We start from the raw sequence: 24,674 nt of genomic DNA on the forward strand, positions 1-24,674 counted from the left end.
CGGAGTTCCAAGTCCTAGGAGAGAGTGAACGCTCCCGAGTGGTCCTCTGGAGCCGAGTGCAGAACTACATTTCCCGGCGGGCCTCGGGGTCAGGGGTCTCTTTCCCTGGGCCGGGCCTCTGGAGTCGCCACCGCCGCCGGCGCTGGTAAGGAGGGGAGCTGGGGGGATTCGTTGACGTTCTGCCGGGCCAGGCTCCGTTTGGTTACTGCGGGACCTGGGCGGCAGCCGGCCGGCCTGAGGGGTTCAGGGGGGCTACTCTGAATGTAAAACGGGGCGGGCGAGATAGGTGGGCGGATCCGGGGTCCAGCCAGCTCCGTGAAAGGTGTGGTTCTGGCCCGGCCCTGCCTCTCCGGGGCTGCCCTCCTTCGCTCCGCGTAGATTCCAGTCCCCGTGGTTTTCGAGCGGCTGACGAGTCTGCCTGTCAGCCCGGCTGGTTCAAGTTGGTGTCGGCGCTCCGCCTTTCGCACCCTCGCCCGCACCGTGACCCGATCACTCCTCTTTTGTGGTTACTTTTGCTGTAACCCACGTTCTTCCCAGTTTCTTCGGCGCTGCGCCGTGGGTGTAAGCGTCCGGTGACTAGGGTCGACCCCCCCACCCCCACCCCCCCCCCCGCCCCTCTCACGCTTGTATCCAGGCTTTTAATAACCAGAACTCTGAGTGTGTGGAGCTTCGGGCCGTTGATCGATGCCACTCAGATGCCCTAAAGCATATTCCGGGGCGTCCCCAGCCCCCCTTCGTACGCCCCTTCCTTTCACCCCGGGCCTGCAGGAGTCCCAGCTGCGCTCACTGAAGCCCGCCCGGCCGCGGGGCCGGCGGGGAGGGGGGGGGGGGGGGGGAAACAAGTTTTCCGGCCGTTCTGTCCGGGATGGGTTCGAACGTTACAGGCCACAGGAGAGGGGAGCTGCTTTTAAGTCTCAGGTGCAAGACCATGAAAAACGGGGGAAATGACACATGGAAACTTACAGGAGTGAGTTGTGGCTCACTGCCTTGGTCCGTTTTCCAAGAATCGTTGCGAGACTGGATGGTTTAGTTGAAAGCTTGATTTTTTTTCGGTCCGTCCGTCCAAATCATGTCATACCAGCTGGAAAACAAAAGATGACAAGGGTTAGATTTTAGCGTGTACATTCTATGGGAGTTTCCGTAAGAATTTTTTTTTTCCCTTTAATTCTTTCTTGTTTAAAGTATTACATATGTGTCCTTTTTCCCCCATTGACCTCTCCCGGGCCACCCCCCCCCTCCCCCCACCCCCAGCACATGCCCTCACCACCACCACCCCTAGGGTCGGTGTCCGTTGGTTATGCTTACGTGCATACAAAAAAAAAAAAAAAAAAAAAAAGGACTTGTAAGCTCGGTTACCGATCTTGAGACATCCTAAAAAGGAATCTTCCGAGTTTGAAGAATTATATTAAGTGAGTGTATTACATCTGTTGCTGCCTAAATTATCCCAAAGTTTAGTGGCTTAAAATGATAAAACATTTTTTTACACCACGGTTTCAGTAGGTCAGGAATTCACAAATGGCTTTTTGGGTGTCTAGATCCGGGGTTTCTCATGAGTCCATGAAGATACCTGGCAAGGATGTTGCCATGTAAAGGCTTGAATAGGGCTTCAGGATCAGCTTCCAAGGTGGCTCACTCATATTCCTGGCACTTGGTTTTTTGGGAAGAGGTGGGCATCTCCATGGACTACTTGAATGTCCTCATGACCTGGTGGCTGGCTTTCTCTAGAATGACAGAGACATTCTAGAGTTCAGGACAGCGGAAGGCAGAAGCTGCAAAGTCTTGACCTAGCCACATACTGCCCTTTAGTAATATCTTACTGGAAACACAGATCAGCCCTATTTATTATGTGAGAGGGGACCATTCTGGAGGCTGACCAACACAGGAGGTCTCTCATTTAGTTTATATTTTGGTTTTTACAAAATCAATATGAATTTCACATTTTATCCATATATATATATATAAAAGGCTAATGTGCAAAGTGTCCCCTCAGGAGTTCGACCCGGAGACCCCGATTTGATCGCTCGCTATGATGTATGCTGACCACCAGGGGGCAGCACGGAACGAAGGAAGGCCCCAGCCGGCAGCCAGAGGCCCTGATCGGCCCTGTTTGCTGGCCAGGCCTTAGGGACCCTACCCATGCACGAATTTCGTGCACCGGGCCTCTAGTATAAGTATAAAGCATTTGTCATGGTAAACATACAGGTGTTTTTCCTTCAGTAGTCCACTATCTGCAGTGTTTTTTTCTATTTGTCTTGATAAAAGGTTTAAATTTTAGCATTATTTTGTTGTTGTTTTAAAATATATTTCTATTGCTTTCAGAGAGGAAGGGAGAGGGAGAGAGAGAAACATCAATGATGAGAGAATCATGGATCAGCTGCCTTCTATTGGGGATTGAACCTGGGCAGGTGCCCTGATCAGGAATCAAACCATAATCTCTTGATTCATAGGTCGACGCTCAACCACTGAGCTACACCAACCAGGCTTTTCTCTTCATATTCATCAAATTATTCTAAAAGTTTGATATTATAATGGATCATTCTTTCACTTACTGTGATCATGACTGACCAGAAGTAATTGCAGTTGCTTGATTTCTAGCCTTTATGTCCGTAGTCTCAATATGTGTTACTACCAGCAATAAACGCTCCTTTGGGCTTTGCTCCTAGACCCCCTTTTATATATTTTCCTGTCCCAACAGTCCTGGTGATGTTCCCAGTTGGAGGCCTCTATGTTCCAGCACAGGATGCTTTTGGTATACTATAACTTGACAGAGTGTTTATGACCACAAGGAATGGCTATATTTGTCTTAATGCTTTTGTGGGGGGTGGGACAGAGGTTCAGAAACTAACAGTATTGACTTGATTTGGAGCAGGGCTGGAAAGATGGGACTGGTAAGGGAAGTTGACAGAGCCTGAAATGGGCAAGAGTTGATAGTGGCTCAGAATTAGAGTAAATATTCTAAGGAAGAAAACAATCACGTATTCTCTCAGCAAGCATTTATAAGCACCTCCTACATTTTTATACTGCATACTCTTCAGGGTGCTTCGGGTCTAGTAGGGAGACAACCATGTAAGCCAGTATTTATTTAGGTCCTACTATGCTCTACCTTGTGCAAGGCATTTTAATATCCATTGTCTCATTAAAGTCCCTCAAACCCTCTGAGATAGGTTATCTCTGTTTTACATATAATGAAACTGGGACTCAAAAAATGTGTGTGATTTGCCCGAAATCTCACTCAGTGAGTGACAGTTGAGAGTGTGTCAGGAAAAAGAAGACTTAACGACTATGGTTTTGAGGTGTAGGTGGGACAAAATGCAGTAGTCCTGCAGGCAGTTGAAAATGATGACCAGATGCTCGAGAGAGAAGTCAGGGCTAAGGGCATAGTTTGGAGAGACATTCCTAAAGTGAGATAGATGAAGTTGAAGGAGAAGATAGATCATTATGAGGGAGAATCCTCCTAATCGAACAATGAGAGAATCCTATCATCTTAGGAATGGTTAGCAAATGGAAATCGTTTTGTAAAACTCCAGTCTTTAAATAACTGAAAGAAGAAGAATTTCTAATGTATTTTTGTGGTGGTGTTAAAATACACATAATGTGTTTTTAATGTTTATTTTAGCTTTTCAAAATGTCCAAAGAATCTTGTGAAAAAAGAGAGACGTCTCAGAGAAAAGATGCCACCTCAATACCCAACTTTGATGAAGTAAGAATTCTTTTACTTACTAACCCAAAGACACCCTTTTTAACAGTTTATTTTTGTGTAATGTAAAACATACTCCTCTGTTTTAAAATGACATGTAACTATTGTTCTGCCCTTCTGGCCCAGAAGTCATTTGCTTTTCCCACTCTCTACTTTTGTTATTTTATTTATTCCTCACAACTCCATCAGGTAGGTACTACTATTGTCCTAGTTACATAGATGAAGAAACTGAAACTTAGAGAGGTAAGTAATTTGCCTTGGCATTCCTACTTCAATTCTGGACGTCCTCAGAATCCTCCTTTTCATGGAAATAACTCTCTGTTAGACCTTTTCCCACATCTTCCTTCTGCATTTACTCAGCATTGAGGATATTTTTTCCCATTGATTTTTAAAGAGAGTGGGAAGGAGGGAGGGAGGGAAGAAAAAGAGGGCTGGGGATTGAACCTACAACCCTAGGTTTGTGCCCTTGACCGGGAATCAAACCCGAGACCCTTCAGTGCTGTGAGACATTTCAACCATTTCACAACACTGGCTAGGGCCAACAATTTCTAAATTGATCTCCTTGCTTCCACCTTTGCTTCCTGTGTTCTCAACACATCAGCCAGAGTTATCCTGTTAAAATGTAAGTCAGATCATATCACCCCTTTACTCAGTACTTTCTAGTGGTTTTCCACTTCATCCAGAGGAAAACTAAAGTCCTTGCTGGGCCAACAAAGTGACCTACTCGTCCCATCTCTTCTCCCTCTCATTCCAAACCCTTTGCTTTCCCCACGCCATGGCTTCCTTGCTGTGTTCCAGCAAGCCAGCATTCCTGCCTCAGGGGCTTTGCCCTTGCTGCTATTTATTCCCTTTGAACAGAAAACACTTCCTCTACATATTCACATGGTTTGTTCCATCTCTTCTTTAGGTCTTTACTCTTTAAAATTGCGGCTGCCTCATCCCCCACCCCCCAGTATTTCCCAATTCTTTTCTCTGCTTCCCCCCCCCCCCTTCCATCCCCCATAGCATAGTGTGACACACTGAATATACTATTTATTTGTAAACTCCTGCTCTAGATTTTAACCTCCAGGAGGGCAGGGACTTTATAGTTTTTTCATTACTCTGTCCCCACTGTCTAGAACGTCTTTGGCACATGGTAGGTACTCAACATATATTTGTCTTGGATCTGTTGAATCAGTACCCAGTGAAAAAGAACTGGATATATGGGTTTGATTTATAGAAGACTGAGTTCCCCCATGGCCGAGACACCTCCCAGTGCCCTTACCTGAGCTGTCAGATGGCCTTCTGCTGTAACACTGGTATCCTATCTCATCTCTGGTTTTGGAGCACCTAACTCGAGTTCTGTCTCCCTTCTAGTTGGGTTACCCTTCCTCTTAACTGTTTGTGTGCCTTTGAACATTGTTCTCCTCTGAAATTTATTATTAATGTAGAAAGAATGTTGATTTATAATAGTGATGAAATAATGTGCTTTATTTTGTGCTTTTCTTTCTTTTTCCCCAAATGCCATTCTTAGGATAAGAAAGATAAAAAAGCCTCAACAAGTTCTACTAGCTCATCTTGCTCTGTAAGATCCATTTCATCAGAGAAGAGAAAACTGGTGAGTGTTTAGATGCTATAAATAACTCGGAAAATTATTTATATTAAAGTTTGAATGTACACTTAGAAGGCTTATAATATAAAGTCGCCCCTGCTTTTTCATTACTTTTTTTTCTATGTATTATACTTACTTTTTGATAACCAATGGAAAGAAACCCAGGTTGATTTTTCTTCTTCCTTCTATTCACCAAAAAGCATTTATCAAGTTCCTTATTTGTGCTGATAGAACCTATCATTTGGGTTTAGACTACATGGATATAAATTTAGACATTTTAAAAGTCTTTTCCTATATATGGTTGTATTTGTCTTTACAATTTCCTTTTGAAGTAGCCAAGGCAGATACAATGTTTGCATTTTCAGATTCAGAAGTTGAGGTCCAGAAGGTTAAGTGACTTGTCTAAGGACATAAAATTGTACAGTAAGTTCTCAATGTCGTTGGTAGGTTCTATGACTTTAAGTGAAACAATTTATAATGAAATCAGTTTTACTGTAGGCTAATTGATAGGTTCCTACAGCATCTCATCAATGTTATAACAAAACAATGAAGGAAACAATGTTATTCGAGGACCTGCTGTGCCCAGCGACAAAGCCAAGTTCAAAGTTCTTTCCATCCTCACACAAATAATTGCAAGTAGTGATAGCAGACTAAACATGTGAAGCTGGTGCGTGGGTGGTTGGTGAAGTACTTACTTCATTCAAGTTGAAGTTAGGTTTATGTCAAGATAGCAACAGAGTTGTGGGTAATACGAAAAAGTAGCGAAAGTTCCATGAATGCAAAATTGTGTTTTTAAGAAATGTTTGTTTTCATATAATGAAACTGCTATTTCAACTTCCTGTTACTATATTAACCTTCTTAAAACACTGATTTCATCATATTTTGTCTGTTAAAAACCTCCACTCACTTTTTAGTTTGTCATTCAGGATGCTCTTAAATTTGGTCACCCCCTAACTCTTCAGTTTTCTTTTTTCTTCAGCCTCAAAACTTCTGCTTCTATCTAGGCTGGTGCATTTTGTCTCTACTAAATTTGTTCTAATCATCTTTAGCTTTTTAGAATGCCTAGCACTCCTAGCCAAGAATGCCTTTTTCTTTTGCTCATTAATCTTTATTCAGCCTATATTCAATCTTTAGCATATATTTTGTCCACTTTTAAAAAAATATATTTCTTTATTGATTTCAGAGAGGAAGGGAGAAGGAGAGAGAGATAGAAACATCAATGGTGAGAGAGAATCATTGATCCGCTGCCTCCTGAATGCCCCCCACTGGGGATCAAGCCCACAACCCAGGCATGTGCCCTTAGCCAGAATCAAACCTGGGACCCTTCAGTCTGCAGGCTGACGCTCTATCCACTGAGCCAAGCCGGCTAGGGCTATTTTGTCCACTTTTGTTCCAGGTATATTCTAACTTTTGGTGGTTGATGTTTTAAACACTTTACAACTTATTGTCGCCTTTTCTGCTTTTCTGCTTACTTGTATCCTTACATTTGGCTATTTGTACATCTCTTCTACTTCTCTTTATTGTTTTACTGTATAAGCTCTTTCAGAAATGGACTATATCCTGTTTCTTATTTTTCTTGTGTCAAGCACTGTTTCATCCAAATACATAGACAGGGTGGCAGAATAGAGAGTAGACTGATCTGGTTTCAAGTCATGGCTCTGCTGCTACCCTGCCCTGTGACATTGCAGAAGATAATTTGCTCTGTTTGAGCCTTGCCTACTTTATCTGTAAAATGGGGGATGATAATGATGTCCATCTCACAAGTTTATTGGAAGCATTAATTAAACTATTGTATCAACCTATTCACTACCACATAGTTATGGAAAAAAATTGTCTCCCAGTCTCTTTTCTCTGTAACTGTAGTGCCACTGCACAACTTATATTTCTTTAATGATAGACTTTTTCCTCTCCAGAAATCAGATCGTATAGACGTTGTGAACTGTAATATAAAAAGAAGACATGAACTGAAAAGGTAAATCCCCCCTCCCCTTTTTTACTCTTTTGGTCTAGAATTGTGAGACTAAATATTTAGACTTGCAAAATACTTTACTTATTTGATTAGTACTGTTTTGAATGCAAATGTTTCTAGCTACATCACAGATAATAATTTTTGAATTTTATTCATATAAGTTCAAGAAAAAGTAGAGTGAAATAAAAAGTCTATCAGAATTCTACACTATATAAAAGACACTTTCAAATAGAATGTAGATTTTTATCTCAAGTAATTTGATTTTTTCATACCTTTAAAAGATACATAACTTCATTATTGTAGAGTAATAGAAGTTAGGAGGCTAATAAAATTTGGATAATTATCTTTTTAAAATATTTTTATTAATTTCAGAGAGGAAGGGAGAGGGGGAGAGAGAGAAACATCAATGATGAGAGAGATCCTGTACGCCCCCCACTGGGAATCGAGCCCACAACCCAGGCATGTGCCCTTGACCAGAATCAAACACTGAGCCAAACCAGCTAGGGCTGGATAATTATCTTTATACTAGAGGCCCGGTGCACAAAATTCGTGCATGGGGGTGGCGGGGATGGGTCCCCTTAGCCCAGCCTGCACCCTCTTCAATCCGGGACATCCCTCTCACAATCTGGAACCGCTGGCTCCTAACTGCTCACCTGCCTGCCAGCCTGATCGCCTCTAACTGCCCCTGCCAGCCTGGTTGCCCCCACCTGCCCCCCCTGCCTGGTCACCCCACGAAGCCTGCTGTTCAATCATTTGGTCATCCCTCACTAACCCCCCTGCCAGCCTGGTCACCCCACGCAGCCTGCTGTTCAATCATTTGGTCATCACTTACTAACCCCACTACCGGCCTGGTCGCCCTATGCAGCCTGCTGTTAGTTGTTTGGTCATCCCTCACTAACCCCCCTGCCGACCTGGTCGCTCCACGCATCCTGCTGTTCGGTCGTTACTGTTACTGTGATGGTGTCCCGGACAATTTGCATATTCCTCTATTATTAATATAGATATTAATCTTGAAGAGAATATGTAGCATATTGAATTGATACAGCTCTAAAACCATGTTAATGAAACAGGATGTGCCTACATCTAGAGAACTTGGGGAATAATGGTAGGTATAATAGAGGTTATTCTTTGTTGATTTCTGTATTCTTTGGATAAAAATTTCAGAGAATTTTTGTGGTGAAGGAATTTCTTAACTCTAATTTGGGTAAATAAATATAAAATGTATAATGCTTGATAAAAGTTTATAAGGTCAAAGTTTCTGAGAAGATAAGCAGTTTTGGGAAAACAATTAAAATGGCGTTAAATATATAAAGAAAACTTCTCCCCAGATAAACTCAGTTAACAAAAAAAGCAAAAAACAAAAATTAAAAAATCTAATTTGCCTCTAGCTCTTCTTCAGTTTTTTTTAAATCATTTCCTTCTATTTTTTGTGATACCTTGCTTCTATATTATCTGTTGAAGTATATTCTGTCACAAATTTTATGTTATATTAACTATCACTTTCTCAATTTTTAATGTCGTTTGTACTAGCATCTTATTTTAAAATTTTTATTTTGAGTTCTAAAACACTGCTTAACAAATAAAAAATATTTAAATGAATTTAAAAAAATAAAACACTGCTTGATTTTTCACTAGTTACCTTTTGTTTAAGTCAAGTTGAATGCCTACTTAAAAATATTTCTGCATTTCTAAGCCCGCATATTTGATAGACTGACATGTTTCTTAGTCATTTCCAAATGTTAACATTTATCTTGTACTTGATGCTTTGTTATTATAAATAATCCTGAATTGAATCTTTTTTAGTTTATTACTTTTTTCACCATGATAATTTCTAAAATGGAAATTACTGAGAAATCAAAGAATATGAACATTTTTAGAATCTTTATATTTTCAAATTCCTTTTTGGAACTATAATCATTTCGCATTTCCACCAGCAACAAATGAGAGAGGATCCATTTTTCAACTCCTTGCTAATATGTAATGTTATTTTAAAATCTTTGCTAATTTGATAAAAGAAAATGGTATGTTCTAATTAGCATGTCTGTGATTGCTGGGAAGTCAGATTTATTTTCCCAAATCTTTATTAGCCTTTCTCTTTCTTTCTTGTTTTGTTTACGGGCTATTCTAGAGTCTTAGTATTTTTGATGAGCTTTTTATCTTCTAAGGCTAATAAGCTGCCATATATACACACATACATATATATACTCATATGTACATATGTCTACATATGTACATGTAGATATACATATATAGATACACATGTATATATATTATATCAAATGCCATTTTCCAGTTCTTTAAGTTTTGTTTATTAATTTTTAATATGTTAAAATGTGAAAGTAAATAGTCATTTACATTTATTATTTTCCCTTGTGATTTTTCCCCCCAGGGCTTTTAAATTTAGGAAGTTCTCTACTAAAAAATCAGATTAAAAAAAAGAAATTAGATAAATTTTTCCCCTGTGGTTTTTAAGGGATTGATATGAAGTATAGCAATTATGATAATAATAATTATTTTGCACTTAAATGTTTAATCTATTTGGAATTTATGTTCTCGGGGTATTTTATGAAGCTTTACATTTGTTGTGTTGTTTTCCAAATAGCAAGCCAATTATTCCAACACCAGTTGTTGAGTGATCCTTTTCATTTCATTCCTAATGTCATTTCTACTTTTTATGAAGTATGTGTCAGGCTAGTTCTGTTATTTCCTAACTAAAATGATACAGTTCAAATTATTATATTCGTGTACCATTGTAATGTAACCTAGGTTTCTGTGCTACTTTACAGACTGAATGTAGACACTGACACTCTAAGAAAGAGACCAAAAATCAACTCGTCATCCCAAGAACCTGTTAAACTTCAAGAAGCATCATATTCAAATGATAATCAAATTATTTCACAAAGTCCTTCAAATGGAACTAAAAAAGATATAAGTAAATGTGTAGATTTTAAAGATATTAAATTGACAAATGTTAGGAGTAGCCTTGACCATGGAGTTAAAAACCTTAGCATTCCTAAAATTGCCAAAGATGTGAAACCTAAAGGTGAAGGCCAGGCAAATGAAAAACTACGGCCTCATTTACTGGCTCACAGGCAGAAGATGAAAGATCTCAAGAAAGAAAGGCACAATAAATACAGAGACAATTTTGAAAAATGTGTTTTGGAAAAGTGCAAGAGAATCCAATTTTCTCAGGATTATAATTCCAACAAGATATTTAAGGAACCCCATGAATCTAGAAGAAGGAAGGTCAGTTTCAAAATCCCAGGAAAATCCCAAGATTCCCAACAGAAGCCTGTAGAAGAAAACATTTTCCTTTTAGAGTCCAGCAAGTCAACGACTAAGCAGAAGAAAAAAGGGTGCCTGGAAAACTTGCAGGCTTCATTAAATTTGATGAAGCAAACAAATAAACATTTGTTTTCAGATTTCACTTGTAAGCAGACTGTTTGTGAGTGGAAAGGAAAATATCATCTTGAGCATCAAGAAAGTAATAATTCAAGTTCTAGTGAACACCAGACCCAGGTAAGGTAGTACAAAATAGAGCATGTAGGTTTTAGCAAAGAGCAATATTGTTCCCATTACTAATAATGATCATAGAGGACTGGTTCAAATTTAGTCAGGAAGATATGTGCTGGTTCCTGTATTTGACCCCTTTAATTCCAATGTCTTTAGGAAGATATCCTGGCAAATATCAAGGATCCATATAGAAGGGAATGCATAAAAATGTAGAAATACACAATTACAGATAGTCCTTTAAAGAAAAGCACTATTGCCCTGTCCAGTTTGGCTCAGTGGATAGAGCATTGGCCTGCGGACCCAAGGATCCCAGGTTCGATTCTGGCCAAGGGCACATGCCCGGGTTGCGGGCTCGATCCCCCCAGTAACTGGCGTGCAGGAGGCAGCCAATCAATGATTCTCTCTCATCATTGATGTTTCTATCTCCCTTCCTCTCTGAAATCAATAAAAAAATAAATAATAATAATAATAAAAGCACTATGGCCCTGGCCCCCTAGCCGAGTGGCTCAGTTAGTTGGAGTGTTGTACTGTACACCAAAAGGTTGCGGGTTTGATTCCCAGTCAGCACATACCAAGGTTTGGGTTTGATCCCCAGTTGGGTGCATTCAGGAGGCAACCAATCGATGTTTCTCTTTCTCTCTATAGATATCCCCCTTCCTCTCTCTCTAAACTCAATAAAAAAAACAACATATCCTCTGGTGAGGATTAAGAAAAAAAAAAAACACTGTGGCGGTCTCTTATGCTCTTCTTGAGACCCAGGTACTACAGAACACCCAGGAAGATGAATATTAAGTTGTAGAGGAGACATTTTTGCATGATTACTTTCCAGTTATTGGAATTAAAGCTCTTTATAAACTGTTCATTGATCGCAGCTTTATCTGACTTCAAGTCATTTAGGCATAGGAGCAGCAAGTAAACATTGTTCTTATCTTGAAAATATTGTCTTCAGCATGTGATTGACAGTAGAGAATCATCTTAGTATTATGTTCGTTGTTTTGTTTTCCTCACAAATTTTTCAATAGATAATTATTTTCCTAAAATAATGATTGTACTTTACAAGGAAATAATTGTATTTTCTGGAAGTAGTAATCCTGGTATGCTTTCCTAAGAGAAAGTACTTATTTTGTTGCCTAGATTTTATAGTCCTTTGATACAGACCTTTCTCAGATTGCACCCTATCTCCAGCTTTACAAATTAACCCTTTGCACTCGTTTGCTTTTTTCTCGATTCCTTTATTCTACTCGGGATTTAATTTTTTAAATACCCCAGATTTTACAAAGCACGGCAGTAGAATAAAAAATGTAGAAATACACAATTTCATACAAATTGTGTATTTGTATGAAATTGTGTATTTTCATACAAAATTATTTATTTGGATTTTTTTATATTTTAAATTATTGATATATTCAATAACCATCACACTCGACATCTGAGTGCAAAAGGTTAATGTTCTAGAAACTGGTTTATATACTACTTTTATAAACTTAGTACTTACAAATCTGTGAGGTAGAAATTCATCATGGTTACCTGACCCCACTGTCAATGGTGCCAAGGTTAGACAATCCCACTGTAGGTATATCCTTCATTCTAAACTAATAAAATTACTTTTCATTTCAGAGTTTTGAAGCACAATGTTCTTCAGTGTCATATGAAAGTATTCCAGATACAGATCAAGAGGTTAATAATATACTTATTTACTTCTAATGTTTTTAATGAAATTAAGTCAAACAGTTTCTATTTTAATAAAAAATAATGACTTTATATGAAGTATATATGGTAATATGAAAATAACACCGATATCGGTCCTGAATCAATATGTAAGTTCTTGTGAAGTCAAAAACTTTTTGGAAAAGTGTTTACATTTACTTAATCACCTTTTTGCTTTTGTTTCTAATCATTGAATCTGTTTTGAATAAAGAGCATAGAGCCCATTGCCCACAAGTTACATCAATTTTGATTTAATTATATCAGGCTTTTGCATGCTTTTATGCCTGGACTTGCCAGAATGCAGTTTGATACTAACATTTTTTTTTACCATTTTTTAAAAACCTGCAATAAGATGAAAATGTTATTCAGTGAAAGCAAGAGTGCAGACGTATTTATTTATTTTTTACCTGCTGCCCCATTTCCCAGCTAGAATCTCCTGATTGAATGTCATAGAATTATTGCAGATTTTGTGTTCCCTAGTCCTGAATTAAAATTACATTTATAGAACAATGTATTTTCCTGTTTTTAAGAAGACTCTAAAACCCATATTGATTGTGACGGGCTTTTATTTATGATAGTCAGTTGTATTTTTCTGTCTTATGGGCAAGTAACCCTTGATTTTCCCCCTTGCGCTAAAGCTATATTTAGATTTTAGTTTTTCTTAGAAATCTCAAGCAGAGCACTCATCATCTAGATATAAATACATTTGTCTCCTAAAATACTTTATGGTAAGAATGGGGATGAGAATAACTTAATGTGAGGGTCTACTATGTACTAGGCTCTGTAATAGGAACTTTGTAGCATTTTTTTAATCCTCACAAAAATACTAAAAGGAAATAGATATTTAACATTCCTATTTTGTCGATGAACAAACAGACCCAAGGTGGTTAAATACTTTGCTTGCTTAAGGTTACAGCAAAATTAAGAGAAGAGCTTTTTAAAAACCCTGTATATGTTTAAAAGTCTGTATTCTTTTACCATGCTACATCCATATTTTTGTCAATGTTTTTCTTCCCATAACCATCTCATTTTAAGTAAATTTATTAAGAATTCATTGCTTTCGCCAAAACCAGTTTGGCTCAGTGGATAGAGCGTCGGCCTGCGGACTCAGGGGTCCCGGGTTCGATTCCGGTCAAGGGCATGTGCCTTGGTTGCGGGCACATCCCCAGTGGGGGGTGTGCAGGAGGCGGCTGATCGATGTTTCTCTCTCATCGATGTTTCTAACTCTCTATCTCTCTCCCTTCCTCTCTGTAAAAAATCAATAAAATATGAGAGAAAAAAAAGAATTCATTGCTTTCTAATTAATCTGCAGAGTAAATAATTGAAAATATTTTACTGCACATCTTTTACAATTTAGATGCAGATAGTAGAAGAGCTTCATGCTGCACGTGTGGGGAAAACTGTGGATTTGCCTGTGGTCCCTCCTCCTGGAGAGTTATCGAGCATGGAGATTGACTTGGTAGAAGATGATGTGCATTCCTCTGCTGGTATATCTGATATCCATATGATGACAATATTTATAGTCTCCTGTGCTTTCTTAAGAATGAATATGCCATCATTCAATTTCTATAATATTTGGATGAAAAATGTTAAAATATGCTCATTTGAAATTATAAAGAACAGTGTATTTCTTTTAGCTATAGGAATAGGTCTAATATTTGTCTTATCATCATTTGTTTTTATATCTCTCACATTATTAGGCAGATATATCTTCTGTTTCTCTTTTTGCCAAGGGGCAGTAATCAGAGTCAAGTTGTTTTTTATTTCTGCTATTAATCATAACTTTTAACAACTAAGTAAAAGCACTGATCAGAAATAATGCAAATTGCTTGAAGTTATTATATGCCTGGATTTCTTATTTATATAGTAAAGTTTTGATCATTCTTACTAGTGGGAGAAGATAATGATAGACATTATCCAAAATCTATTAGTATACTATTTTGAATCCTACCTAATAAAATAGTAATATGCAAATTGACCACAACTTTGCTACGCCAAGCCATGCCCACCAGCCAATCAGGGCAAGTATGCAAATTACCCAACAAAGATGGTGGTTAATTTGCATACGCTGAGAGAGGGAGGAGTGAAGACTGAAGACAACTTAGAAGGAAGAGGGAGGAAAAGCGGAAAGCCAGAGGGAAAGCCCAGGTGGGGCGGAGCGGGGTGGAACGGAGCGGAGCGGGGCAGGCTGCAGTGGCGAGCGGGTGCAGGCACGGTGGCTGCAAAGGCGGCAGCTATATCATATTCACATTGAATTTTTCAGTTTATTGTTTTCGTGTATATTAACCTGATTCTCTCACAATGGCCCTATAAATTTATCCATAAGCAATTCATAATATTCTACTGGTAGATTATTAATTATTACTGTTCCTTCTCTTAAGAATTAGAATAAATACATTTTTGTTTTTGTTGTCTGAAGGACTTTGTTCTCTTAATGCTATCAAAGTTCTATGATATCAAAATTTTAGTTTTTAAAGAAGTCTATTTTAAGTGTCATGAAATTTTTATTTGGCTCTTTTTCTCTAGCAAATACTGCTTCAGACAAACATCTTCTAATTGTTATTGATACAAATATTCTGATGAATCATCTCAAATTTGTTAGAATTTTGAAGACAACAGAAATCCCAGGTATTTATGAAACATATTTACTGATTCTGACTTTATTTGAGTTGATATTTTATGTTAACAGTAATATGGGTATTTCTCCTTCCCCCAGCACATTTCCTTTTGGATATACTATTAAGCATATATTAAGCATAATCAGCTTAAGTTAAAAAAAAAAAAAAAAAAAGAGGTCCTTCTAAGGTTAACCTAGCTATCTAAATGGACTCTTTTTTAATCTCCAATAGTATTTATTTTTGTAACATTCTTTTGAAACATCTGTTTTTTATTTCCATTTTTTATATATGTGATTTAGTAACTAAATATTTCTTGACTTCTAAGACATCTTCTTTATTTTTTTAGGCTTTGACAGGCTTGTTTTAATAATTCCCTGGGTAGTTGTACAGGAGCTAGATCGTATGAAGGCGGGAAAACTATTGAAATATGCCCAGCACAAAGCTATACCTGCGGTTCGTTTCATCAATGACAGTCTCAAAAGTCAAGATAGAAAACTATGGGGTCAATCAATACAACTTGCATCTCAAAAACTTTGTAGGTATTGCTCTCTCGTGTATTTTCTGATTAAGATTTGTTGGAACTGATTCATTACTGGAGGGAAATGGTGCAAAACTTATAAAAAATTTATAACTATTGCCATGTAAAATGGCAGGACATAGTGATTGGTTGGGGTATTCTATTAGGCTTGGTTTGGAGGTTTTTGATTTTTAATTTTATGCTCTCCTAGACCTTCTTAGGTTATGCCTATATTTCACAGATAGTGATGTATGGTTCTATGTGCATAGTTGTATATAATATACTACTTTGGATTCTTTTTTTAAAATACTATTATTGCCTTGGCCGAGTAACTCAGTTGATTAGAATGTCGTCCTCATAATGCCATGATTGCGGGTTTGATCCCCCGGTCAGGGCACATACAATAATCAGCCAATGAATGCATAGCATAAATAAGTGGAACAACAAAAATTGATGTTTCTCTCTCTCTCAAATCCATTAAAAAATAAAATTTAAATTAAAAAATATAAAAATATAGTAAGAACAGTACCATTATAGAGTGATGAGACCTATACGTGATCTAAGTTGCTAATCTATCATTACATGCAGTTGGTACGGTATAGAGGCAGGCATTGTCTTCCTCTAGTTTGTCAGAATCCGTAATAGGGAGGTGTCTTTATAATAAAGGTCTATAGGTTTTCTCCTGATTTGATTTATTTCCATATTAGTTTAATTCATTTTTAAATCACTCTAGCCTTAGAGCCTTTATGTTTTATAGAACTTTTCTTGGTGGGCGGAGGGGAATGTGTGTATAAAGAACACTGTTGCCTCTGCAGAGTTTATCCATCCATTTAGAAGATTTATTTAATTCTTTAAAAATTTGTTTCTTCCCAATTCAGAATTATTTATATATTAAGATTTACATTGTTATAAATATCCTGGATTTATATTGTCTACCATACCCATATTTACCACAAGATATGAAAGAATTCATTCTAATAGGAATATAATTATGGTATTAATGCTGAGAGGGCTTTTGGCACAGCTGTTTAGTCTTACATCTTTGAAGAAAAAGGGCCTCCACCATTCATTTGTTCATTCCATTTATAAATATTTATTAGTATATTCCAACTACAATACTTATGTACTTTAAATAGGAACTTCATGTGATTTATTTAAGAGCCTTCAAAGGAAAATCTCAAATAAGTATCACTTAATAGAGTTTAAAAGTATTAAAATGTTTGAATACACTAAATTGAACACCTTAGATGGCCTTTTTCTCCTTTTTTTTATAGCATAGGTGGAAATTTATTGAAAAACAAGTACAGACTCCCACATGGGGAGAGGGAAGAGTCCCACAGAACAGACTCCCACGTGGGGAGGGGGAAGAGTCCCCTTTTTCTCCTTTTTATTATGCAAAATTTCAAATGCAGAAATAGAGAAGATAATATAATGAATCCCTTTGTACTTATCACTCATTTTCAGTAATTATCAGCATTTGCCATTCTTGTTTAGAATCTCTCACTTTTTCTCTTCTCCCCTAATTCCTGGAACTTCTGTAATAGTTTGAAGTTAATCCCAAATATCATATCATATTATTTTTACCCATAAATACTTAGGTATGTGTTGGTAACATTTAATTAAGTTACATTTAATGCTATACTAGATGAAAGAATACTATATTTTAAAAAATGTTAATGATGTAAAATTAAAACTCGTTGAATAAGATTCTTTTTTAAACAACCACACAATTAACAAAATTAACCTCTTATGTAATCCATCATTTCAGTAAAGTCCCGGTGCTTAATAAGAGATAGGAATTTTGCTTACTCAATCTTTTTTTTAGTTTGTTGATACAAATGATATTTGATTATATAATAATACAGATAATTATGTCCATTATTTTCCAGACCCTTTTCCAAAAGCTTTACACCTAATATCTCATTCATACCTTACAGTACTGTGGAAGATAGTCATATTGGCCCCATTTTACTGATGAGGAAATGAGACACAGAGAGGTTAAGCACTTGTTCTAGATAGAAATTTCTTCCATAGATTAGCTTTGATAATTAGTTTAGAAGAGTTCATTTGAGAATAGATATTTTGGCCACTCTTAGTATTTTTAGATGCTTACTATGTTTCTTTTGACTTTTCCATTTTCATGTGCTTTTTTAATGCTTTGACCTCGTCAGCCTGTGCTTTTTGATGGTTAAGGAGGATAAATCATAGTAGCTGTCTTAAACTTATGTGTTGTTTCAGTTTCTGGGTGTCTTCCTTGAACTCCATGTTTCATTTTAATATTTGAATCTTATTTGACCTTAATTTTGTTAAGTTGCTTTTAGTTATAAGGTTGTAGATATAATAATAGATTATTTGTGTAATTGTCTATGTCAGATAATATATAAAGTACTTAATGGTTTATGGCTTCAAGTAGTGATAATTCCTGTATATATGAAAAGCTTATACAAATTGATTAGAAAAACTAAATATGCCTTTCCCCAAGTGAATGAAGATTAGTATTAGGTAATTCAAAAAAGGAAGAAATACAATTAGTCAGCCCTTTGTTCATTGCATATATCTTCCTGTCTGTTGGCCATTTTGAATGTTGTTAATTTCTTTAACTTTTTTTAAAATTTCTTTTTATTGCTTCTAAATTTAGAAAGTTACTTTCCCCCAACACCTGCTAGGAGCATTTACATTGCTTTAGTGCTTTGGAAATTATGAATTAGTAACTTTTCAGGAGAGCATTTATCAGTGTATATCAAGAAGCCTAAAAATATAATTATCTTCCTAGAAATATATCCTAAAGAAATAATCAGAGATGCTCTCAGTGATTTACATAAAAATGTTCTTCACAGCATCATTTATACAGCAAAAAATTGAAACAACCTGACTGTCCAACAATTGAAGTTACATTTAATGCTATACTAGATGAAAAATACTATATTTTAAAAAATTTTAATGATGTAAAATTAAAACTCGTTGAATAAATATTTTATGAATATTCTTGTGGTTTTAGGTGTGTTTTCCAGCCCCATGTATCCTAGAAAAAGTGGTAGAACAGATATTCTTGAACTTTGATACCTTTAGAGCAGTACATTATAACTTTTAAATCTTCTTTTGTCTGTTGGATTCAGTGACTTAAACTTACCTAATGATTTCGAGCTGCCTACTTTGCATTATTGTGATATTTTCTCTGTGAGCTAAAAGAAGGAAAATTGGCTGCTGTAATATGTCTGTCTGCCTCACTGGTTGTCTGATTAAAGAATTGAATTAAATCTCCTTCAGGCTCATGTTCTGAGATCAGCTGAGTTATGTCTAGACTTCACGATGAGATTATGAGCTCCTAAAGAGTTTGTCTTTGCATATCCAATTACTTAGCACAGTGACCTGGCACAAATTCAGTCCTGTATAAGTATTTATTGCAGAAATGAATGAGTTTTCTTATTTGAATGTTCAGAGGACTAAGTATTATATGGTAAAGTTTGAGGGAAACAAAACATAATCTGGTAACATTGCTCATTGGCTAGTATGTTTTGAATTTTAGTGTTTAAGGGACTTACCAAGTGCTTAAATCAGTCTTTGGGTCCAGGCTCCAAAAATTATTATTCAGAAGTGGGTTTGAGAGTATGGTCCTGCTATCTGTATTATTGGCAAGCACCCTGGGAATTCTGAGGCAGGTAGGCTAAAGACCTAGGAAAAGCACTGTTTTTGGTTCTATTTCTGCACATTCCAATATTTGCACAAAAACCAAGCTTTTACCACCTGCTTTAAAGCTAGAAGAATGCCAGAGGACACCCTGTCAGCCTCTGATAAACATTTGTTAGAGATTATTTTTGTGTTCTCTGCCTTCTCCTGTACATCTCTAAATGTTATTGCATTAGAGAATAAGGAAAAGCAGGCCCATGAAAGTGGTTCTGTTGCTGGTAGAAGAGTTGCTCATAATCTTTACAGATCTCTTTTAAGTTGACATCATTTTAAGCATGATATAATGATAATTTACTAATAACTGCTAATTGACTGAATTGAGACTAGAATTCATAGCTTTTGGTTTCTAATCCTGATCATATTTTTTGGAGTTTATTAATAGGTATATCCTAGTCCATATTAGTAGAAAACTAAAAACTTTTTCAAACTCACAACTATATGCTACCTGAGTTATAGATCCAAAATTCTTAAGGTATTGTTTTGCTATGTCATATCTTCCTTTTATTTACAAGGATTTTTTTTTGTTTTAGATGTTTTTGGTATATAAGTACAGCTCAGATTATACATATAGTACCCAGATTTCTAGTGTGCTGAATGTTAATTGTTTTTACTAAATTTGCAGATGGATTCAGTGATGAGAACAATGATGATCGAGTATTAAAATGCTGTCTTCAATACCAGGAATTATTCCCTAGTTCTCTTGTTATTCTGTGCACGTAAGTTTCATGGTCATTTTATTCTTTTTTTAAAAAGTAGCAAAAATTGGCCCTAACTGGTCTGGCTCAGTGGATAGAGTGTTGGCTTGCGGACTGAAAGGTCCTGGGTTTGATTCCAGTCAAGGGCACATGCCCAGTTTATGGGCTCGATCCCCAGTGTGGGGCTTGCAGGAGGTGGCCAATCAGTGGTTCTCTCTCATCATTGATGTTTCTATCTCTCTCTCTCTCCCTTCCTCTCTGAAGTCAATAAAAATATGTTTAAAAAAGAAGCAGATTGTACCAAAGAATTTTTAAAAATCATACTGAATCTATCATACCAAGGATTAAAACAATGTATACTTTATAAGTCTGCCAGTAAGCATATTCAATTATATTTCATGTTCTTTTTTTGAATTTTATAAGGTTCTTTGAGCCAAACTGATGACATACGTTGGGGACCAAGATTCCCTCTTTTTTTTCTTTTTTTCTTATTGAGGTATAATTGACACATAGCATATTAGTTTCAGGTGTACAACAATGATTTGATATTTTTTATATTATTAAATGATCACCAAATTAAGTCATTAACACATCCATCACCATACATAGTTATAAAAAATATTTTTCTTGGGATGAGGACTTTTAAGATCTGTTCTCTTAGCAGTTTTTGAATATGCAATACAGTATTATTACCTACATTCACCATGCTGTACTACCTCACATTTTTGCTATGAAAGCAAGATTTAAATCCCAAGTAGATGAGTTTCATTTCAATTTAATTTATATATAATATTCAGAAAACTTTTGAAAAGCGTGGAAATATCAGTTTATTATCCCAACGAAATAGTTTAGAAATAAGAATCTGACATTTTTTAGTTATGTGGCAAGAAGGTTAATTAATTGGTACATGAGAAAGGGGTCATTTGTGTTGTAGTTGTGTCCTTGGTGTCTGGATTGGAGTCCTGGATCTACCACTTGCCAGCTTTGTGACTTTGGAAGGTGGCTTAACTTAGTTTCCTCTGTGTAAAATAGAGTGAGAAGAATACCTGCCTCATGAGGTTATTGTATTTAATCACATATTATATATGAAGGACTTAGTGCCTAGTATACAGTGTGATCTCGGAGGTTTTTTTACCCCTTCTCTCTTCCTCCTTCTTGCTTTCCTCCATTCTCAACTATTGTTTTCATAACTTAGCTCTGAGGTGAAACTACCATAATGCTAACCAAGATTGCATTCATCATGTATGAGAAAAGACTCTGGGAAGCATTTATCTCAGTCTGTTGAGATCTTGTTTCCAGGCATAGCCTCTGTTTAGCTCAAATAAAGTTTTATAAAAATTCAAAAACAAAAGAGAGCGAAAGGCTCTGAAAGAACTGAGAAGAACAGTTTTAATTTCCTGTTTTAGTCTGAATTCTAATCACTGTAAAACAGAGTATTTACAGTTTCATGATCATTCATGCCTAAATTCTCTGTGAAATGGAGTGATTATGGAAATGAATGGCCCTAAGATTTTTCTTGTAATGGGGCTTGGTCAGTTATTATTTTAGCTCTCTTTAAAGATAGTTATTCTTTTCGGTGTTAAAGGAAACATCACAGATTTCTATCTCTACGTTTTAAATTGTTGTTGTTTTTTAAATCTACAACATATCTCAGAGTTTGTTGAAGCTGAAATAGAATTATTATTTGAATTTAGATTAGCTAAAGTTGAGCACTCAATACGTAATTATTATTCTCTAAAGCTCATATGATGTGATTCTATTGTGTGTTAATTCTTTTATTTTCCCTATTTAAAAAAATTGGTCTCTTATTAATATATATGCTGAGAATTACAAACCTCTGATTAGATCCTATGTATTTTGAGTTGCCATGTGATTTATCTTACAAAAAAATAAAATATTTTTTTCTCTTAAACCAACCGTAGGGATGATAGAAATTTAAGAAACAAAGGCCTAATAAGTAGTGTGAAGTCACTCAGTAAAGAAGAATTGAGTGCAGAGTTCTTAAATTTGTCTCTGAACACAGTTATATGTCATCAGCCTTGTGTATCTAAGCAACAATTGAAAGCAGGTAATATTACTATGAATAACTAGAAATGTATCTTATTTTATATACTAAGATTATTGATAACAGTTGTAATTATATAAAAAATTTTTATCTTGTACATTTAAAATAACATGGGGATATTTGCTCACATAGATGGTAGAAATGGATGAAAATTATAATGGTAATACAAAAGAAAACTTAACAGTATTGTCTTTTACATATACTTTTACAAATTAACTTGAATGTTTATTGTTCACTCACACAGGTTTACATATTTATAATTATTTTGTGCATACTATTTTGTACCTTGCAGAGTATACTTTTTAAATTAATAGTGGCTTAGGGACATATTCATTTGAAGTAGAAATATTTAGTTTCTTTATTTTACTTATTTATTTTTTTAAAATATATTTTTATTTATTTCAGAGAGGAAGGGAGAGAGAGAGATAGAAACATCAATGATCAGAGAGAATCATTGATCAGCTGCCTCCTGCCCGCCCCACACTGGGGATCGAGCCAGCAACCCAGGCATGTGGCCTGACTGGGAATCGAACTTTGACCTCCTGATTCATAGATTGATGCTCAACTGGCTGGGCTTTAGTTCCTTTTTAAAATTAGCTTCATATTCATAACCTTCTATTAATACTGTAAAAACTCAATAATAGAAAAACTTGGCTCTAGTACTAGTTCTTTTTAAATTAATAGTTAAGAAAGCTAAAGGCTTTTTCCCCCTGATCAGAATAATCTCTTTTTCCCCAGAACAATCTGTTTTATAATAGAGTGTGATATTTGATGGAGTATTATATTAAGCCTGACATAATTTAAAAACACATACTACCTTTTCCCTCTGTGGGGAAAATAATTATTGAAATCTCTAATATTGTCTATACTTTTATATAAAATGATACAAAAATTCATATATATATTTGCTACTTATTTGACCTTTCTGGTAGTAAAATTTCTTTAGTCATAATATTCAAAATGCCATTTAGAAGGAATAATAGGACATTTTAGTTTATAGTTTTTTGGGGGTACCATGCTTTTATTTTGCCCATTATATTACTGTTATTTTAAATTCTTAGTTTGTGTTTGTAGAGATAAGCCAGTTAATATTTTTAATTTTACCATAAAGAAATTGTAGTTGTTTTCAGGTACCAATGAAATGATATAAATTAAAATAACAAAACTCATTTTAAAAGGGTTGGGTATAAAGGTAGTTAAATCAGAGATTTTGGTCCTTTCAAAACAGTTTATTGACGTGAGCTTCAATTGGAAGGATATACTACTTTTTGGAAGTAAACATATTTTGATCCATACTTCTTAGTTTTGTATGGATCTTACATGTACACAGAATCAAAGCATTCTCATGATTTTTCTTTTTGAAAATAATAAAATCAAAATTGTAGTTAAAAATATCACACATTTCATTTGTTTAATCCTCACTTGAGGACATTTTCATTGATTTTTAGAGAGAGGGGAAGAGAGGGAGGGAGAGAGAGAGGAAGAAAGAGAGAGAGAGAAACATTGACCAATTGCCTTCCAAATGCACCCCAACTGGGGCCAGGGATCAAACCCAAAACTTAGGTATGTGCCCCAACTGGGAATCAAACCCGTGACCTTTAGGTGTACGGCAGGGGTGGAGAACGCCTGGACTGTGAGCCATATGAGGCCCCCGAATCATTTGGTCTGGCCTTGCCAAGGCATTAGGGGTGAGTTAATTAAATGTTTGACCAAATACAGCAGGCTAATTTTTAAGTTGCTAATTTTGTATGGCCCATGAGTGATGTTATAAATATCCAAATGGCCCTTGGCAGAAGAAAGGTTTCCCACCCGTGGTGTATGGATGATGCCCCAAACAACTAAGCCACTGGCCCTGGCCACACACATTTCTTGAATTTTTATTTCAGTGACACTATTTAGTTGCCTTTTGTCAAAAAGAATAAAGCATTTGCTAATATAATACGGTTTATGTTGCATCTAAAAGAATGATACTAGAGATACATGTTTCTAAATACTGATTTTAAAATAAAGCATTGGTGCCGACCCTTGTAACCTAAGTGGTTGAGCATCAACCTATGAAACAGGAGTTCATGGTTAGAGTCCTGTCATGCCCTGGTTACAGGCTCAATCCCCAGTAGAGGGCGTGCAGGAGGCAGCAGATCAATGATTCTCTTCATCATTGATGTTTCTTTTTTTTTTTTTAATTCGCACCTGAGGATATTTTTCCACTGATTTTTAGAGAGAGGGAGATACAGAGAGAAATATCTATATGAGAGAAACACATCGATTGGTTGCCTCCTGCACGAGCCCCGACCAGGGCCGGGCTGGAAGGAGCTTGCAACTGAAGTACGTGCCTTTGACTGGAATCAAAAACAGGACCCTTTGGTCCGCAGGCCAACGTTCTAGCCACTGAGCCAAACTGGCTAGGGCTCATCACTGATGTTTCTCTCTCTCTCTCTCTCTCTCTCTCTCTCCCTCCCCCTTCCTTTCTGAAATCAATAAAAATATATATATTTTAAAAATTATTAGTTTGTTTTATAGGTAATTAAAATACTAATTATATACATAAAATGTTTATTATTTATAGCCAAATACTAATTACATATGTAAAATATTTACTGTTAGTGTCCTAAAAA

General features: G+C 36.2%; 1 protein-coding gene across 1 annotated transcript in view; it reads left to right on the forward strand.

Moving 5' to 3' along the window:
• SWT1 (SWT1 RNA endoribonuclease homolog) overlaps positions 1-24,674 on the forward strand; it is a 59,409-nt gene that overhangs the window by 279 nt on the left and 34,456 nt on the right. Inside the window, exons 2-12 of the mRNA XM_008145956.3 lie at positions 29-145; positions 3,617-3,700; positions 5,211-5,294; positions 7,202-7,260; positions 10,044-10,776; positions 12,388-12,447; positions 13,835-13,964; positions 15,004-15,105; positions 15,442-15,630; positions 19,922-20,015; positions 21,917-22,062. Coding sequence (XP_008144178.2) covers positions 29-145; positions 3,617-3,700; positions 5,211-5,294; positions 7,202-7,260; positions 10,044-10,776; positions 12,388-12,447; positions 13,835-13,964; positions 15,004-15,105; positions 15,442-15,630; positions 19,922-20,015; positions 21,917-22,062 — 1,798 coding nt within the window. The remainder of the gene's footprint in view (positions 1-28; positions 146-3,616; positions 3,701-5,210; positions 5,295-7,201; positions 7,261-10,043; positions 10,777-12,387; positions 12,448-13,834; positions 13,965-15,003; positions 15,106-15,441; positions 15,631-19,921; positions 20,016-21,916; positions 22,063-24,674) is intronic.

The sequence above is a fragment of the Eptesicus fuscus genome, chromosome 22, assembly GCF_027574615.1.
Source record: "Eptesicus fuscus isolate TK198812 chromosome 22, DD_ASM_mEF_20220401, whole genome shotgun sequence".
NCBI classification, from domain to species: domain Eukaryota; kingdom Metazoa; phylum Chordata; class Mammalia; order Chiroptera; family Vespertilionidae; genus Eptesicus; species Eptesicus fuscus.